Raw genomic sequence first — 20,225 nt, 5'->3', positions numbered from 1 at the left:
CCTCATTTGACTGAGATGCTTGCTAATCCTACAGAGAAGGCACGGTGTGAGCCATCATCCCTGTTTCATGGAAGTAGAGACAGATGCCCAGAGATGTGTAGTGACGCAGATGCACCTTGACGTGAATAGAGAAGCCAGACCTCCTGGCCAGCTTGGAGATCTTTTCCCACAGCCCTGGTCACACATCAGAATCATTTCACATGTTTACAAAACAAATACAGACTGCCTGGGCTCCACCCCAGACCTACTGTATTCAAAACTCCTGAAAGCTCTTGGGCAGCCAGTATATGAGTGTTTGATAGTCCAGGCCCTGATCACAGCCAGTCTGGTTGAGGCTCGAACTAGCAGAGCACCAGGTGGCAGACTGGGAGTCAGGACTGGGAGAACATTGAAGGGCTCTGCACAGGGGTGCCAGTCTTTTGCTGCACACTTCCATATCCCTCTGCATGGTGGTATTTTGGTTTCACCTGTTCTCAGCCCATGAGGCTATAGGCCTCCCTGGAGACTCTGCGCTCTCCCTTCCCCAGGCGGCAGCTAACGTGAGCAGGGCCCTGGCAGGCCGCCAGCCTCCCTAGCCTGTGAAGTAGGGCAGATGCTGAGAGTATGCCAGGCCAGGAGAGTAGGCAGCTGGGAGCTAGGCCAAGGAAGGGCCCTGCCAGGGTCTGCAGGGGGAAAGGAGCCAGAATGAGCTAGTCAGAACAGCTTTCTCTCTTCAGGCTCAAGGCTGTCCACATGACCCAAAGTCCAGTACCCAGAGGCAGGAAACAGTGTATATACTTGGCTGACATAATTTCTAGATGATTCCAGCTGCCAGTGCCACCTACTGTACCTGGGTGGCACAAGTCAAGAATTCTACCCACAAAGCCAGGGTATTGGGAAGGGGATTGTGGGAACCTCAGAGAGCCTGCTGGCTACAGGCACCTTGGGAGAGGCCAGAAGTCAGGCCTCAGTCTCCTCCCTGGCCCCCAGCAACCACACCCATCACTCCTCAACCCCCAGTTCTCCGTATATCTCAAGGTTGGATGAAAGCAGTCTGTTGTCTGGATAAGTAGCTTCAGACATGCTCAGAAATCCACCAAGTCTCCCAGTCAGACAAGCCCACCACAGCAGACATGACAGAAAAGCAGAGGACAGCATCTTTCCATGACAGCCATTCATCTTCCCTATGCGGTCCCCTCTCCTGAGCCCTTTCCAACAAAGTGCCCAGGCTTTAGTTGTTCCCTCCTCTTGGGGACGGTCGAGTTGCTTTACTGAAAGAAGAAAGTAGCTGCACATTACTCTACCTTCCTGTTTCCTAATTTCAGCAAAGCCCTCCCACCAGGAACAGGAGCAGGGTTTAGAGGGAACATGGGGGGGGGGGGGTGACTCAGGGGAAGAGAATCTTCAACTAGAAAGAGGAAGGAGGCTAGGAGGTATGTGAGTAATAAAGTGGAGAGGAATCTCCAAGGATTCCAAGGCTGCTCAAACAACAGCTCAGTAAGAACAGGACAGGTGGGATGCACAGGTGGGAACCCTCCCCACTGGCCTGCTTTGCAAAAATCTTGAGACCTTTGTAGGAGGACTTTGTGAGTCATAACTGAGTGACCTCACCCAGAAAGAGGAAGCAGTCCTAGTGTTGGCTCAGCTGGAATTTTCTTCCATCTGGTGAGTTGAGGGTGAAATGTATGGCAGAGAAATAATCTGATGTGATGTTTTATGCACTTGAGTTTGTGAGGCTGAGTCCCCAGCTGCCCAGATGGCCCAGGTATGAGCCTCTAGGCAGATCTAGAGGGGGGGTTCCAGCCCTACTGCTTCTGGGCTCAATGGCCTCCAACCTTAAGTGACTTAAGTTCTCACTCTAAAATTTCTTTTCTACAAAATAAAGAGAGAGGGGCCTGCCTCACCAGGGATATGAGAGGACTCCAGGAAACTGTGCCCTCAAGGGCCTAGCACAAGGCCTGGCACAGGCACATGATAAGAAATAACCAAGTGATGGTGTATGGCACCAAAGTAAAAAGATTCTGGGGTGGGGAGTCAGGCAGTAATGCAGCGGGGAAGAGAAAGAGACACCAGCAGACCTGCTTCACTGCTTGTGAAGCAACCCCACTGCAGGTGGCAAGCTGGGGACACAAACAGGATCCTTGCACAGGTCCTTGCGCTTGGCACCATGTGCACATAACCTGGTGTGCTACCACCCGGCCCCCACACTGATCTTTTTTCACTTCCATAGCATGTCAGGGCTCAAAGGAGTTCAAAGGTTGTCTGGTCCTACTTCCTCATTTCACACAAATAGAAACAGGCCCAGAGAGGGAAGGAACTGGTCCAAGGTCCCATAGCAGCCAGAGATAGGGCCAATATCAAATCCTCAGTCTCCTGAGCCTCTTGGTCTTGAGGCCTTTCCTTCACATTGCCATCTCTTGTCCTTTGCTACTTCCACCCCAGTGAAGGCTTTCTGGGACATTACTCAGTCCCTGGAGAAATATCAGCTCCCTTTGTCCCTAAGTCTGCAGCTTTGTATCTCACTCCTAACAGATCCCATCCAGGTCTTCCTCAGTAAATCCAAACTTGGGGAACTGCTGGGAGCCTGCATGGACAGAGCTTTTCAGAGCACCTTGGGAGTTCTCTCTCTGCCCTCTGCCCTCTGCCTTCCTGGTGGCTATTCACAGTCTTGCCTTTTGGCCTGGATATTTGCTGGAGTACAATGCCCCACACCACCAGGACAAACTTGTTTCTCCTGTGGGCTCTGCTCCTCAGCTTCTCAGCTCCTGTGTGAGGGCAGTCTTCCACTGAACCATTGACCATGGCTGGGAAGACCAGATAGAGACTTCCAGCACTGAAGCTGAAGGCAGGGTGGTGTGCTTTTTTTTTTTCTTTCTTTCTTTTTTTTAATCTGTGGTTTGTCTTTGGAAATTTTTCCAGTCCGCTAAGCGCTTGGTAAAGCGGACACTAGCAGTATACAAGAGGCCTCTTTCTGCCAACAGGGCCCATTCATATGACTCTGGCAGGGCTGGGGAGTCCTCTCATTGACTTTAAGGGTCCTTCTAGATAACTCTCTGCCCTACCAGCTGCTAAAGAGCCAGCTGACTGTTCAAGATGCCCAGCGGTTGGACTGCACTCAGGATCTCTTCTGTCCGTTCCCTGGAGTCAGGCTCTGCATGTCAGAATTTCCACATGCCACACCCCTAGCATGGTGCCTAGCACACAAAAGCCACCAAATGAGCTTGCTTCCACCAACAAACTGAGATGAGATGCTAACTGAAGTGGAAGGCCCATTTCTGTCCACGCAGGTGATCCTATGGTCTTCAAGGAAGAGCTCACATCATGGCTTCTCCAACTTTTTAGTTAAAGCTGCTGCTCAATGACAGAGGAGCAGAAACATGTGAAAGAATCAGGTCACTTCAAAAGGAGAGAGTTGTAGGTCTTTTTTAAAAAAATTTTTTAAATGATTTTTTTTTTTCTTGCAGGGTGAGTACCACCACAGCCTGGGTGCATCCCTGCCCCCTACCTGTCCCATCCTTCCTCACCTTTGTTTTATTTATTCATTTATTTATTTTTAACCAGAGCACTGCTCAGCTCTGGCTGGTAGTGGTACAGGGGGTTGAACCTGGGACTTCGGAGCCTCAAGCATGAGAGTCTCTTTGCATAATCATTATGCTATCTACCCCCTGCCCAGTCTTTTTTTTTTAGGTCTCGTATTTTGTTTTACAGTTGATACATGAATTTTGCACATAGTATATCTGGATTTTTCCAACATAGCAATTATATGATACCAATTTCCTCAAAATTGTGATGCAATATTGATACTTCATGAAGGTAGGCATGAAGCACTATGAAGTCTTATGAACCCCACAGTGCTTACGTAGGAAACATTTCCACGCCTCCTGGTTTCCCATCATCCATAACAAGCACATCTGTCCTCTCTCCATTGGATGCTCTGGTAATCAGGGAATCCTCTGAGGATTTAAGCTACATTCCCTCTCCTCAGAAAATGCAAAGAGGCGCACATACAACATTTTTCAAGGGGTCCAAGGACTACGCAACATTCACATTAAAAAAAAAAAAAATACCTTGCCTCCCTCTGTCTGTGCCTTGTGGTCCAACACTCCTAATACCACTATGGTATAGAGAAAGTGTTGCCTAAGAACCTGGGATTGTTTCTCCTGGAGAGGAGTCGGGATGGCTTAGTGACAGAGCCGCTGGGAACCGGCAGGGTGAGGATACTGAGAATCCAGTATTAGTGAGGATTTTGACAGACCATTTACAGCTTAGGAGGCTTAAACCCAGACACTTGGAACTCCACCCTGAGATATTCTAATTAAAATGGATCATTCACTCAGAACCTCTCAACGAAAGCAGTCTACGCAGGGGCCAAGGCGGGGCAGCCCCCTGGACCCACTTTCCACTCTTCTCACCACAGACTGACCTTCCTTTTCTTCCTCCCCTTTGTGGACTGCCTCCCTTCCTCCTCTCCACTTTCTCTTTTTCTCCCTCTTCCAGCTCAGCCTCACTCTGGTGGATGACATCACCTGCTTCTAAATAGGGGTTTCTCACAGGTTTTCTCAATCCTGGGGACATATGCTCGAGGCAGTTGAGTGGATAAGACGACTTCACCAACAGCCTCGATCCAAGTTCTAGGGACGCGAGAACTCAAGGAAACTTGATCATAAGAACGCCAGGAGCACCACTTTGAAGAACCTCCTAAGAAACTATTGAGAACAGATACTCCTTGACTGCTGAATCTATAAAGTGTGGTGAAGAGACTGGACCTGCCACTTCCTCCAACCAGACTTCTTCCTCACCTTGTAGGATGGGGTCTCCTGGCCCGGGCTCTCGGCCTGTACGACGATGTAGGCGTGTAAGAAGTTGGAGGCAATCATATCTGGGACAAACGGTGTGTTTTCTTCTTGGAAGATTATAGCCACAATGTCATTCCCAATGTGTCTCTTTCTCTGGAGCTAAACAAAAAGTGTTCCATTGTTAAAAGCCAGCTAGGAACATACTGAAAAGAGAATAAATCTGTACCGGAAATTCCACATTTTCTATATTTATACAGAAACCCCGCAAGTCCAAGACCTAGTTCTCTTGGGGATTTTTCTTTCAACATTAGAAGACACTAGATGAAAAATAAATTATTTATTTATTTTTTACTTTTTTAACCAGAGCACTGTTCAGCTCTGGCTTATGGTGGTACGGGGGACTGAACCTGGGACTTTGGAGCCTCAGGCATGAGAGTCTGTTTGCATAACCATTATGCTATCCACCCTTCGCCCAAAATTTTTTTTAAAATGGGGAAGACACCTAAGGTGTTTGGAAGAGGTCAGAAAGTATCTTACTGAGCTCTATAGAATACAGAGCCCTGAATCAGTACTTGGGGAGGTCAGTTAAAAAGTAAAGCCAGATGTTGCCTTGAGAGAACCTGCAACTAATCTGGGAGAAACACAAACACAGGTGAAGCCACAGCCAGCAGGTGTTAAATTAACCGCTGCCACCGCACTAGGGGGTCCGGCAGTAGCGCAGCAGGTTAAGAGTGCATGGCGCAAAGCACAAGCACCAGCGTAAGGATCCCAGTTTGAGCCCCCGGCTCCCCACCTACAGGGGGGTCACTTCACAAGCAGTGAAGCAGGTCTGCAGGTGTCTATCTTTCTCCTTCCTCCTCTGTCTTTCCCTCGCTTTTCAATTTCTCTCTGATCCAACAACAAGGGCAACAAAATGGGAAAAAACGGTCTTCAGGAGCAGTGGATTCCTAGTGTGGGCACTGAGCCCCAGCAATAACCCAGGAAGCAAAAAAAAAAAACAAAAAACGAAAAAACTAACCACTACACATGAAGTGCCTGGCATCCTCAGGGGGCAGAGAGAAGAGAAAAGTGAAAGCCTGCTGGTAAATGAAGAAGTCTTCCTAGAAAGGGGAGACTAAAAGGGGATGAGAAATGGATCATTATCCTACAACAGAGGTGAGAAGGCCCTGCTTAGAGAAACAAGGGCAGCTAGGCTGGGTGGAGATTATGGGGGAAGAGGGAAACTCCACCCCAACTGAGTATCCAAACATGTGCCAGGTGCTTTCATCTGTGATCTCAATTGCCAGCATCCACTGTGTGTCGGAAATCAAGTTGGATTATTCAAGGCAAACTTCATACATTCATGCCTTCCTGCACACCAAGTCATAGCAACACTTTCTTTATGAAGCACTTACTGCAGGCACGCAGCACTACGCCTCACACTGAACTCATTTACTGAGCACTGAGCAAGGCACTTGCACACAAACTGCCCCATTTATTCCACGTACCATCATCATGCCATTTCTTGGGAAGAGAAAAATCAGTATTTACTCAGCTCTTGCCAAGCTCCATGCCAAGGTATACTTCCCACTTTACACAGGTAAAGCTGAAAGAGAGGCAAACAGGGAATAGCCCGGAGCCTCAGGCTGGTGAGGTGGGGGAGCAGCGGCAGAGACCAGAGGTGAAATGCAGAGAGCAGACCTACACTGGATACAAAGGAATCCTACCCCCATTTGTTCTCTGGAACACTCAGTAGTTCTTCTGGAGCCAAACCACAGTCTCCTGTGCCAGTTTCCTTTTTTCCTGAGAAGCCAGGCACTCTGTTTACAATATTACATCTGTGCTCCCTCCTCCATTCCTTGCTCAAAAGCAAATGGGTCAGGGTCTAGCTAAAGGCCTACCTTCCTTTTTTGATTTCCTGAAGAATGAAAGGCACCAAGAGTAGGAAGAGGTCTAGCGTCAGCTGCTGGTTTCAGCACTCCATAAGTGAAGTATATAATGAACACGTGGAATTTGTAGCCCGTGTTCTATTCCTGTGCCTATTATCTATGTTTGGTACAACTGCTTGTCCCTCTGAAAGTATTTGGCTTTCAAATAATTAATCTCAAGTTGTCTCTCATACATTCCATGAGGTCAAAGTGAATTATTTTTCTAACACAGAGACAGAAAGAATCAGAGAAAGAGTGAGTGAGGCCTCAGCACCAAAGCTTTCTTTAATGTAGTGGTGGTTAGGTTCAAACCTAGGATGCATACAGGATAAAGAAACACACTATCAAAGTGAGTTATTTCACCAGTCCGAAACATGTTTTAATAATTATCTCATGGTCATATTTAAATGTTTCTTAGCAGAGTACTGGCCTATAGTAGACATTCAAAATATTTTCTGAATTGATTTTTTCACAGAATAGCTAAGAAATTATTATTATTTAAAGAAAAAAGAAAGCCAGCCCGCCTGGGGATACACTGTCAGAAGCAGCAGACAAGTGGTAGAACTGGAAAATGAAAGAAGCAGAGGTCTGACTGAGGGTAGAGTTCTGTGGTTGTGAGAACGTCTGAATCCCTGCTCACAGGCAGATGGTGAGATATGAATGTGTGTGGCTAGTAAAGTCAGGGAGAAAAGAGTGTCTCATGCAATAACCAGCTCTTTGCGACTGGGGCAGGAGGGGGGCAGGCAGCAAGGGCAATGGCCTGGACAGAGAACAGCTGTTAGGACACAAGCCTGCCACGTGCTAGGTACCATACTGAGCCCTACATCTACAACCTGATGTAATTTCCAAAACAGCAACTTGATGCAGGTGGTGTTATTCTCCATTTCACAGATGAGAGAAATGAGACCAGAAGCTTAAGCAACTTGCCTTGAGTCACATTCCCTAAGTGGTGGGGCTGGTTGCAAGTCACCATCCACAGACCCCATCAGGGCTTTCCAGCTTCACCCTTCCCTCCAGGAGCAGGACACCTTGGCACTGCTCTCAACCCTCCCTATTCAACTGGGACACAGTCTTGTACCCACACTGAGCTGCAGTTTCCCCACTGGTCAGAATGGACTAATCACAAACCCTGTCCTGCCTGCCACACAGGGCTTTGTGGCCTTGGTAAAAAAAAAAAAACACAACAGGCTCGACTGAGATGGGAACAGAGCTGGACAGATTGGCCTCTTGACTGTGCAAATGGGTGGGATCTGTAGTCCCCTGCAGATCACACCAGAAACAGCTCTTCACCTCACATGCCCCCAGTTTCCCGAGCCCTCCAGAACCAGGTTACCTGCTGGGCGTCTCCCTCAGTAAATGGCAGCTTTGTGGAGACATGAAACATGATCTCTCGGTCCCGGAATATTGTGTACACTGACTCTAGCCCGGTCTGTCCATGGGTCACATCCAGGCCTCCTCGGAAACTGTCGGGAAAACAGAACAGATGCCAGGGAGAGAGTGTGAGGGTAAGTGGATAACATGGCACAAGATTCTCTAAGGATATGGGGGTAGGAGAATGGCTAAGAAGACAGGAGCCTTAGAGCAGAGAGTTTATGTGAGGGGAACAGACAGATTTGCTATTCTGAACAGATGAGTCTGGTAGCCTAGCCATAAATACATCACTTAAAAAAACAAAGGCATAACCTTCATTTTTGAGCCTTAGCTCCCCCACCCCACCCCCACACACATACACCATTTAGTTTTGTGTGTAGAATTTTTAAATACTTTGTATTTATTTTTATTACTGGAATAGAGACAAGAGAGAAATCAAGAGGGGAGGTGGAGACAGAAAGAGGGAGAGTGACAGAGAAACACATGCAGCCCTGCTTCACCACTCATGACGCTTCACCCCTGCTGTTGGGGACCAGGGATTTGAACTTGGGTCCTTGCACACTGTAACCATATAGTTTTGTATGTAATTTTATTTCACTCTTGGTCTGAGCCAAATGTAATTAGGAAGGCCAATCTAAGATGGAGCAACTTCGTCATACATCCAAAGGCCCAATGAAATGGCAGCACCTTTCAGATAGTCAGGTACCCCTTAGTCTAACACTGCCTTAGAAATGCTGATGAGTAGGTGTTTACATTTACTAAAAACAACCCCATGTTCTCTGTGTGTGTTCACTCGCACGTGTGTGTGTGTGTGTGCATGCAAGTACACTTAACTCTCAAATGCTCCCTCTGAAATTCAGCTTTCTGCCTCTCAGCATTCCTTGTTAGCTGGGTGGTAAAGATCAATTAGCTTAAACCCACCCTTTGAAGTCCTGCAGTGTGACTGTGTCCCCCAACAGGTCCAAGAACTCCTTGAAAGCAGGACTCTCCTCATTGTTCCCAAAGAGCTCTTCCTCCACAGTCTACAAGAGAAACAGGAACAGTGTCAGGAGTTAGGAAAAGCCATCCTGGTGCTCGGAAGGAATGTGATTGTTCATATACCTGGTCCCAATCTTTCACCCCACCCTCCAAATACATTCACCAACTAGCAGCTTTGTCCTGGTAGGAAAGTCTAACAGAAGCTCATTCCTGGAGATGGATCTGGGGAGTCAGTTAATGAGAATTTTCTTTCTTTCTTTTTTTATTGCTGGGGCTCAGTGCCTATACTACGAATCCACTGTGTTTAGAGGCCATCTTTCTTCCATTGTTGTTGCTGTTGTTGTTGCTGTTGCTGTTGCTATTGCTGTAGTTGTATATGACAAAGAGAAGCTGAAAGAGGAGAGGAAGACAGAGAGAGGGAAAGATAGACACCTGCAGATCTGCTTCACTTGCGAAGCAAACTCCCTGCACGTGGGGAGAATTTTCTTTCTATATTTACTTATTTATTATTGGATAGAGACAGATAGAAATTGAGAGGGGAGGAGGAGACAGACAGAGAGAGAGACAGAGACACACCTTAAATCCTGCTTCACCACTCATGAAGCTTTCCCCCTGTAGGTGGAGACCAGGGACTTGAACCTGGGTCCTTCTGCACTGTAATGTGTATGCTCAACCAGCTGTACCACTGCCTAGCCCCGGTGGGGAGAATTTTCTATTTGAACAAAGACTAATAGTCAGTAAAAAGACTGTAGCAAAGTTCTTAGACTTGATATCAAAAAGAATTTGTAAATGAAAAATCAACAGACTTCTAGAAAAACGTATCTAGACTATATTTTTTAAAAACTCAATATTCAAGAGTAATTAAAAATTACTATGAGATGCTTCTTCACACTAACTGGGATGGCTATAATCAAAAAGAAAGACAAGCGCTGGTAAAAATGTGAAAAGTTGGAAGGGGAGATAGAATAATGGTTATGCAAACAGACTCTCCTGCCTGAGGCTCTAAGGTCCCAGGTTCAATCCCCAGCACCACCATAAGCCAGAACTGAGTAGTGCTCTGGTAAAGAAAAGAAAGAAAGAAAGAAAGAAAGAAAGAAAGAAAGAAAGAAAGAAAGAAAGAAAGAAAGAAAGTAAGTAAGTAAGTCATGGAGCTGGGCAGTGGTTATCTAAATGAGACACAGGTTCAAACCCTGCTCCCCGTATGCAAGGGGAAAGCTTTATGAATGCTGAAGCAGGCCTACAGGTTTCTCTCTAGATCTCTCTATTTCATTAAAAAAATAAAATATTTTAAAAAGTGTTCTGCCAATGTTAAAAAAATATTTCATAGAAATTGTTCAAATTATATGAAGTCATTCACCTAAGAGGACATACAGATGGCAGATAAGCACATAAAAAGATGTTTAACATCATTACTCATACATAAATGCAAATTAAAACTATAATGAGAAAATCACTATACACCTATGTGAATGGCTAAAATGAAAAAAATAACAACAAATGCTGGCAAGCATGCAGATAAAATGAATCACTCATGTATTTCTGGTAGAATGTAGAATAACCATGCTAGGAAACAGTTGGCAGCTGCTTACAAAACTAAATATGTAACTGCCATACAATCAAGCAATTGTACCCATATATACTTATCCCAGAGAAGACTTATATTCACAAATGATCATGGCAATTTTATTCATTATAGCCCCAAACTGAAAACCCAGATTCCTTTCATGAGTGTGGGTTAAACAGAGAGTGATACATCCATATTAAAGAATTTTATTCAGCAATTAAGAAAAGAATGAGTTACTAATGAAGTCAAACACGGGTGAAAACCTGATAATAGAGAAAAGCAAACCCTGGAAATTATAAACTATATTATTACACTTGTAGAATATCTTAGAAATGACAATGTTTTATAAACTGGAAAAGAATTAGGGAACAGAGTGGGGAAGGGAGCCCAGAGGAAGGGGGAGTTGACATGGATATAAAAAGGCCACACAGCCATCATGGTGGTGATGGGATTCTTCTATATCGTTGCTTCATTGCAGTCTTCCCCACCCCACCCCACAAAAAATAACCCACTGGTCTTCAACCACTTTGGGTGAATACCAAAGAGGACTGTTGTTGGGCTGTATGGCCAAAGATTCAAAAGTATGTTCAGTCTTGAAAGAAACTTTCAAGCCAGACTTTCAGCCAGTTTAGCTGTACCACACTGCATTCAAACTGCAGTGAATAAAAGTTCATCTTGTTCCACATATTTACCATCCGGATTTTTACAGAGAAGACTTGCTAATTGCTCTGGTATAGCATGTAACAAACGCACTGCAACTTTAGCCCAGCGTCCTCTTTGTCCCAGGTCGTGAAGGGGATGTGGGAGAACAGCTGCTTCCAGGCAATGCATACCTCCTAGTGGGCAAACAATCCGGCTTGGGCTCTGGGGTGGGTGTGCACCTCTCTCCAGGACTCACACCCAGTCTGCCATGAGCACTGTCTTATTTTTATACTGAACTTGGAATTGACCATGTCTTCAGGGAAGGGAGCTTAGTCACCACTGTATCCCCCCCAGTGCTTAGCACGGTGCCTAATAAACACAAGTTAGATGGGGCTTATTTATAACCTGAGACCAGCATAGGGTTTCATGTAGCAAATGTTCATTTCTCGATGTCCACCAGCTGGAGGTTTTTATCTCCCTTTGTCCCCCCACCTAGCCTTAGCCTTAGTCTCAGCAGCATCAGGTGCATAAAGAACACACTGACTCCTTCTCAGAGGTAGATGGTTAATGCTCAGTAATTATAATTTTGCTGCAACACTAGACTGTAATCATCTTATGAGATCTGCTTTGGTAAATTCCACAAGTAAAGCACTTTAATTAGAGGGATTATATTAGCAGAGCTGTACAAAATAAAAATGCAATATGTGAAAATAATTAGAGCGGCTACCTGAATAATTGTCCCTAAATTATAAGATTCATCTGTGTTGGTCTTTCGGCTCTTAAACGCTTCACCTAGTTAAGAGTGTTTTTAGTGAAAATATGTCTCTTGTGGTCTTAAATCCTGAGACAAGGAAGGCAGCTATCATCTAGTCAAGAGAGACACCATCACACAAGAATTAACACAAATAGTACTGGGAAATACTGCTACCCTATCATTAAAAGAGTCAAAACCTTTATTCACTAATTAATTCACATAAAAATTGAGTATATGTGGGCAAGGGTAGATAGCATGATGGTTATGCAAAAAATTGAGTACATCTATATGAAGTCACCATGCTAGGTTCTTTTTTTTTTTTTTTCCTCCAGAGTTATTGCTGGGCTCGGTGCCTGCACCATGGATCCACCACTCCTGGAGGCCATCCCTTCCCCCGCTTGTTGCCCTTGTTGTTGTAGCTTCGTTGTGGTTATTATTATTGCCATTGCTGATGCCATTCGTTGTTGGATAGGACAGAGAGAAATGGAGAGAGGAGGGGAAGACAGAGAGGGGGAGAGAAAGACAGACACCTGCAGACCTGGTTCACCGCCTGTGAAGCGACGCCCCTGCAGGTGGGGAGCCGAGGGCTCCAACCGGGATCCTTATGCCAGTCCTTGAGCTTTGCGCCACATGCACTTAACCCACTGTGCCACAGCCTGACCCCCACCATGCTAGGTTCTTAAGTGAGATAAATATGAAGACAGAGAGAGAGAGAGAGAGAGAGAGTGTGTGTGTGTGTGTGTGTAGCTATAAGCACATAAACTCATATATATATACATATATACATATAACCCAGGTGAAGGAAAAAAAATTAGTGCATTCAGCAGACCACTTTTCAGGGTGTAAATAAATGTTCATGGTAGGAAAGATGGAATGTTTATGATCAAGTAAGTATGGTAAGCCTGGCCAATAGTTTCTTTATCCTTTCAAAGCCAAAATATGGAAGCAACCTAAATGTCCAGTGATAAATAAATGATAGATAGATTAGTTGTGGGACATATACCCCACGGACTACTATACGATAATCAAGAGATGAGATTATTTTGTTTGGGACCAAATGGATGGCAATGGACACCATTTTATGGCAAGTAAAGAGGTAAAGGGCAACTACTGGATGGTCTCACACATATGTGTAATGCAGATGGCTAAGAGAAATGAACATGTGGGAAAAAATGGTAACCAAACTGTCTCTAAAGACTTCACAAAAACTAACAATGGTCGGGGGCTGTGGAGGGTCTGAGAGACTTTGGTGGAGACTGCAGTGACTTACATACATCATGCACAGGTATGAAATTATACTGCTAAAATCTTTTTTTTCTAAAACTCTGTGAAAACACTATCAAGAAATTTTGATTCTGAAAAATTATGGAAAACACTGAGTTCAAAGTTATAAAGAATCCTTGACTTGGAGGTTTCGAAATGTTTCCCTCAAATGTTCCCCCACAACTGACACCCTCCATCCCAACCATTTGCTCATGGGGGACTTCGACAGACTAACCTCCCTGTGACACATTATTCCAACTACTTCACCCCAAAGGAGATGGAAGTGCTCTAAAAAATGAAGGAGGTTAAAGAGAAGGCTACTAAAGGATTTTTCTTTTTCTTTCTTCCTTCCTTCCTTCCTTTCTTTTTTTTTTAAACCACCAGCTCTCCAAGAAAGATAAAAAAAAAAAAAAAAAAAAGAAGGCCTGGTGTTTGCCAATTTCTATGATATAAACACTTTCATCATGGCTGGTTTCCAGCTATCAAGATGAGACTATTAAATGCAGAGTTAGGAAGAAATGGACACAGCTGGATCCAACAGACTATTGAAGTTTGGTGAGGAGGAAAAAAAAAAAAAAAGCTACCTATAGCTAGGACCAAATAAGATAAGCCAAACTGAAATGGCCAAGAAGAATCAGAACTTACTGTATAAAAAGAGCACATTACCATTTAAAGAATTTTCAAGCATTTTTTGGTGAGGAGTAGCCTGCCTTGAAGATGCTACAACCTTCCGTCTAGTTCACACTAGAAAGGTGATCATTACACTGAGAATGCTGAAGAGCCCAGTGCAGGGCAACTCGTCCTGGGGAGAGGGACACACCCACAGTGGGAAACCAGAGCATGGGGTAAAGCCACAGCACGGACTCATGGTGCTTACCTGCCTGGCTTTCTGGTAAATGACCCCAAATTTGAATGTGTTGTTCACATCGTGTTCGTCATAGGACACAATCATTTGGGAGGCCTGGAAAACATAGGAAGGGGAAAAAAAAAATAACAGTTTCCATTAAGTGGGAAGGAAGTGGGGAAACTAATGGAAGGGAAAGCCCTCTTTTCAGTAGATACTGTGACCTCCACACACCTGATACAAGACACTCGTGTGTGGAGGAGGAGAAAGGCTGAAGTCAGAAGCAGAAGATCGGGATGCAACCCTGTGGTGCTTAGCTAGCTAGTTCCCAGGAGCTACCTTCTTCCAGTGGCCAAACCTCTTGGTCACCCATTCCACCCCCATCCCGATGGGCCAGTTAGCACTTGGGCACATAGGAAGTCCAACAGAACTCATGGAACTGACTTTACATTGGGCTTCATCTGTGATAAAAAATTAAAAAAGTGAAGCCAGGATCCCAAAATTGTCACTAGAGGTGACACTATCTCTAATCCCCTATCTAGCAAGCAGTACAGTTATGAGCAAGGTACTGTTCCTGTCCAAACTTTAGTCTCCCAGTCTATAAAATGAGAGGTCTCAAAGCAGACCACTCTGAGGAGAAGCATACCCTAACACAGCATGAGAAGGAAAAACAACTTACCACCAGTACTTTCTATTATGTCCAGGGGTCAGAAACACTAAACTCTAGCTTTTCAAATGTTACTTCTACCAATATACCTCTGAACAATCCACTTAACTTCTCTGTCTCAGCTTTGTCATCTTTTACATGAAGACGTGTTGCTGTGAAAGATTCAACAGGATCAGACACATAAGATGCTGAGCACAGAACAGCTATCACCATCATTATCATCTACATAACCCTCCCCCAAAAAAGGCAAAACTGAATCAGCTTGCTGGGAGAGAAAAGACTTCAGTGTGACTGCTTTATTCTCTACAATAAAAAGAAGGCATCTTGCAGCTATCAAGAACAATGAACCCACCTTCTCTGACCCATCTTGGACAGAGCTAGAAGGAATTATGTTAAGTGAGCTAAGTCAGAAAGATAAAGATGAGTATGGGATGATCCCACTCATCAACAGAAGTTGACTAAGAAGATCTGAAAGGGAAACTAAAAGCAGGCCCTGACCAAATTGTAAGTAGGGCACCAAAGTAAAAACCCTGTGGTGAAGGGTAGACATGCAGCTTCCTAGGACAGTGGGGGGTGGGAGTGGGTGGGAGGGATGGGTCACAGTCTTTTGGTAGTGGGAATGTGTTTATGTACACTCCTAGTAAAATGTAGTCATATAAACCACTAGTTAATTAATATGAGAGGGGGAAAATTAATTGTATGTCTCAAAGTTTTTCAAAACACAAACTGAATCTTTTTAATATATAGGCTGTGTAATTGATATGCAGACTCTCTCAAAAGCCTAGACCAAGTAGATCAGAAGCAACCAATAGCACAGCTATATACAAGATACTGGATACTGTACAGCAAACCCTAACAAAAGGACTTTTCAAAGTTAACCCAATTACCAATTAATGTGATAACATTAACGATCGATTGTCTTTTTGAACCCTAAGACAGCAGGAACCTCACATCTCCACTAGAGAGCCCCTACTTCCCCCAGTCCTGGAACCCTTGGATAGGGCCCACTTTCCCGTATGCCTCTCCCAATCCATATCAAATAATACTGCATCTGCCGATCACAACCTAACCAATGCAACGATTGCCACCTCAAGATGCTTCACTTCAGACTGTGTCCAGAGACTTCACGTGTGGAATGACAACCCTTCAGCTTCATTACTCGGGTGAGACCTTTCCTTTTATAGTATACTCTAATTCCATCTCAGGTGGTTCACTCTCTAACAAAGTCCCAAAACCTAGATATACACCAGTTTCTGTGAGACAGAGCATATGTTCACACATATCCATAAACTACTGCAAAATATATACCTGAAAGCAGAAGTACACTAGAGTTTGCAGTGAGTACCCCCATAACACTTCCTCTCCACTATTCCAAGCTTTGGGTCCATGATTGCTCAACAATTTGTTTGGCTTCGTATGTTAACTCTCTTTTCAGTCACCAGGTTCCAGATGTCATCAGGATTCCGGCCAGGCTTCCCTGGACTGAAGACCCCACCAATGTGTCCTGGAGCTCCGCTTCCCCAGAGACCCACCCTACTAGGGAAAGAGAGAGGCAGACTGGGAGTATGGACCAACCAGTCAATGCCCATGTTCAGCGGGGAAGCAATTACAGAAGCCAGACCTTCTACCTTCTGCAACCCACAATGACCCTGGGTCCATGCTCCCAGAGGGATAGAGAATGGGAAAGCTATCAGGGGAGGGGGTGGGATATGGAGATTGGGTGGTGGGAATTGTGTGGAATTGTACCCCTCCTACCCTATGATTTTGTTAATTAATCCTTTCTTAAATAAAAAAGAAAAAAAAAAAAGAAGGCATCTGGCCACATGTTGTTATACTAGTGGGAGAACAAAAAACAAGTATTTTTGGCAGGAATATATGCCACCCATTATATCTCTGTGAGGATCCCAACTGTCTGAGGAAATGGATGTTTCTCAACATTGCTGCCTAATCCTGAAGGGAGCTCACACACACACACACACACACACATACACTTCTACCTGAGATGAGCTAAATGGGGGAACAGCACCTTATATAAAGATCTTCCAAGGACCATTTGAAACTGCCACTTCTAAACACGCATGCGCGCATGCACACACACGCACACGCACACACACACACACACATGCATAAGCACCAGCCAGAGTAACTTCTCAGCAAAACAGAGTTCTTCAAATGCAGAAAACATTAAAATATAGCTACTCTGTCATTGTTACCACAACTGCCAGAGGCTTTCCAAGTGAGAGAGACTGTGCAAATAAGTATCATTGATTGCTCTTGGTGGATATGATTTGACAACAAAAATTGCCAGTCTTGTTGTCAAGTTCAGCCTTTATGACAGGGTTGTAATGTCTGGTTAAACCTCATTAATTCCACTATAATTATAAAGGGGAGAGCAGCATGAGTGGTAGAAGATATTCAGTAGAGTGCAACAGATTACTGGTAAGTGCCTACAGATGCTCAGAGGGCTGCAGTGGCAGCTGAATGAAGACAGGTTCTGTGGACGCATTCTCCATGGATGAGAGAGCCCTGCCGCCATCAGCTCAGTCACTGTGCATGGGCGGAGGGTCATATGCACATGAACATTTAAGACGTGTGTTTCAGAGTGTTCTGGATGTCCCAGCCAGGAGAGGGCCGCTCTTCCCCAACCAAACATTTCCTCTCATCATTGCTAGTTGTCAGAATTGGTACTCCAGCAAGCCTCAGCTGCCACCAGGTTGGCTCACAGAAGCTCAGAGGCACCATCCTGCTATTATCTCTCCAGACCCCACTGGCTCTTAAACAATGAGTATACTGGGCCTCTTGCTCTGGTCAATTTAAAGCAATGTACTGTCTGTGGGTAATTTTAAGTTCAGCCATGTTCATAGCTGTTTTTGAGTGAGTTTCTTGGTTTGGCTTGTTTCTGATGCTCCTCTCTCACAAACACTGAAGTCACATCAGAACTGGAGCTGAGAGCAGGCCAACCCTGAGGAAACTAGGAAGCCAGTATATTAACTAGGACTCAGCAGGGACTGGTATGGTCTCAGAGCTGCAGTAACATTGGCACTGGGAAGCCACAATCTGGCTTCTGCCCTCTGCCTCCTCACTCCCTCATGATGGCTGGCCACATCTGTACCAGCTACAAGGAGAATCACTTGCCACCCTGACTCTGGGGAGCTACTACTAACAAGCATGTGGTAGAGTAGCTGCAACACTGCTGTACCTCAGCTGCCTCCACAGCAGCTGGGCAACCAGTGCAGGAGGGCTGGATACCCAGTGGAAAGGAAGTGGCATGGAGATTTTTCCCAGAAACCCTCCACAGAACCCCCACCGAGACAGAGAGAACACCACCAGGGAGTCACAGGTGTGTGGATCATGCTGAGCTGTAGAGTCCAGGACAAGGGGAGAAGAGTGAAGGTCCTCACCTTGGGGTACAGGACAGGGTTGAATTTCAACCCCATGGCATCATCACAGAAAGCCTGAGGAGGGAGAGAAAAATACAAGTCAGAGTCTTCTCTGAACAGGAGAGCATCTGAGTTCCTTTGCCCACCAAGACCAAAAGTGTGTGTGTGTGGGGGGGGGGGGCAGACAGGGACATCTGGGGTTGAATCCTGGCTCTACTACTTACTACCAAGTGTCCAGGGGGAGTCAACTAACCTCTCTGGGCTCTTGATGAGAGTGAAGCTGATGAAAGTATCTATCACAATTCTACACTTTGATGGCTCAGTTCCTAAGTTCCCAGTAACCCAGAACAGTGCAGGGCCCCTCCACTAGACACTGGCTAGCTATGTGAGAGGCACCCCCATCTAGATAACAACCTGGCCACCATTCAGTGCCGTTCTCTTCTGCTGTGAAGCAACCCTGGCCACTGCCTTCCTCCATCCTCCTCTGAAATCTCTGTTGAGCCCAGTCTTTTCATGTCTCTTCTCCTGAACTAGTTGTGGACTTGGGGCCAGGAATTAATATTAATAATGTGCTGAGCAGTCTCAGTAGAGAATGGAAGGGGTGAGGAAAGAGGAAACAGAGGTATCTTTTAATAGCCCCCCTGTCCCACCTCACCCTATTCGTGCAGTCCAGGTCTAAAGAGCACAGGATATCAAGCCTGCAGCCTTAGCCAGTGGCCAGCCCTTCCCTTAGGGATCAGATTTTTACCTTTGCAATCTGAGGGACACTGGGCAACTTGCTCAGTCCAGCCAAGGGGATGCGCTCATGTACTGTCTTCAGCTTGGACCTGCACAGAATGATGAGGTAAAAAAGGGTATTCACAAGAGATGAAGTCAATGAGGAAAGTGCTGAGGGCACAACAGACCATAAGCTGTCTGCAACTGAAATATGGGAAATGCAAATCATCACCTTCAACTTTACCATTATATTTTTGAGAGAGAGAGAGATACCTCTTCCAAAGAGTCTGGCCTAGCTTCTTGGATATATTTGGATTCACACATGCAAGTCAACCTTTTTGAAAAATAAATCTAATATTTGAAAACCTGGATTTACTCCGAATGTAAATGGGATAAAGGTTGCTTTACAAAGGGATTCACCATAAGACTCTAAATTTAGCCTGTTCCCTTGAATCACTTAGCACATTGTGAAAGTGATGAATTTTACTGAATGTTTTTCTGCATCTGCTAAGACAATCATATGGTTTTTAATCTGTTAACCTGGTGAATTAACATTTCTGTTGAGCTATCATTCCATGGGTAAAGCAAAAACTCTGTTTGCTGATTTTATTTTTAATATCCTGCTGAATTTGACTTGCTAATACTTAGAACTTCACCTCTATGTTCAATGACAACACTGCTCTATATTTTAATTAGAGATTTAATAATGACTAACAAGATTGTAAGATAATACGAGTACAATTCCACATAGTTGCCAACATCAGAATTCTGTGTCCCATGCCCTCCACTGGAAGCTTCCCTATTCTCTAGCCCCCTGGGAGTATGGACCAAAATTCTTTACGGGGTACAGAAAATGGGAGGTCTGGCTTCTGTAATCGCTTCTCCACTGGACATGGGCATTGCCAGGTTGATCCATACACCCTATATATTTTTTTATGCTTCTTTTGTCTAGTTTTTATATCAAGGTGTTATTCTAATCTCATAAAATTACTGGGGACTGTTTCTTCCATTAAAGTTGTTTGTATTAAGACAGGGATTTTTCTCTCCCTTTGAGATTTGCTGAAATTCCTCTGTGACATCTCTGGGCCTACTATCTTAAGAGAGAAGATGCTTTTAGCTACCTACACTGTCCTCCAGGTTTTCTACTCTAATTGAGTCAATTTTGGAAATATTTTATTTATTTATTGCCTCCAGGGTTATTGCTGGGGCTTCATGCCTTGGAGCCTGTACTACAAATCCAATGCTCCTATGGCTTTTTTTTTTTTTTTTTTTTTTTGGACAGGACAGAGAGAAACTGAGAGGGGAGGAGAAGACAGAGAAGGAGAGAGAAAGATAAAGACAGTCACCTGCAGGCCTGATTCAC

At 44.9% G+C, this 20,225-nt stretch overlaps 1 protein-coding gene across 10 annotated transcripts in view; it reads right to left on the bottom strand.

The window, feature by feature from the left end:
• RAP1GAP2 (RAP1 GTPase activating protein 2) overlaps positions 1–20,225 on the bottom strand; it is a 283,508-nt gene that overhangs the window by 27,626 nt on the left and 235,657 nt on the right. For all 10 annotated transcript variants that reach the window (XR_009553162.1, XM_060204154.1, XM_060204155.1 and 7 more), the window contains 6 exons: positions 18,894–18,972; positions 18,167–18,220; positions 14,132–14,215; positions 8,975–9,075; positions 8,016–8,145; positions 4,779–4,934 (listed from right to left, as the gene is read on the bottom strand). Coding sequence is in view for 9 of the 10 variants with exons in the window: in XM_060204154.1 (XP_060060137.1) it covers positions 4,779–4,934; positions 8,016–8,145; positions 8,975–9,075; positions 14,132–14,215; positions 18,167–18,220; positions 18,894–18,972 (604 nt within the window). In the remaining variant the exon portion in view is untranslated. The remainder of the gene's footprint in view (positions 1–4,778; positions 4,935–8,015; positions 8,146–8,974; positions 9,076–14,131; positions 14,216–18,166; positions 18,221–18,893; positions 18,973–20,225) is intronic.

The sequence above is a fragment of the Erinaceus europaeus genome, chromosome 12 (assembly GCF_950295315.1).
Source record: "Erinaceus europaeus chromosome 12, mEriEur2.1, whole genome shotgun sequence".
Taxonomy (NCBI): domain Eukaryota; kingdom Metazoa; phylum Chordata; class Mammalia; order Eulipotyphla; family Erinaceidae; genus Erinaceus; species Erinaceus europaeus.
Note: the sequence above shows the minus strand (reverse complement) of the source record. Positions and strands in the feature narration are given on the sequence as shown.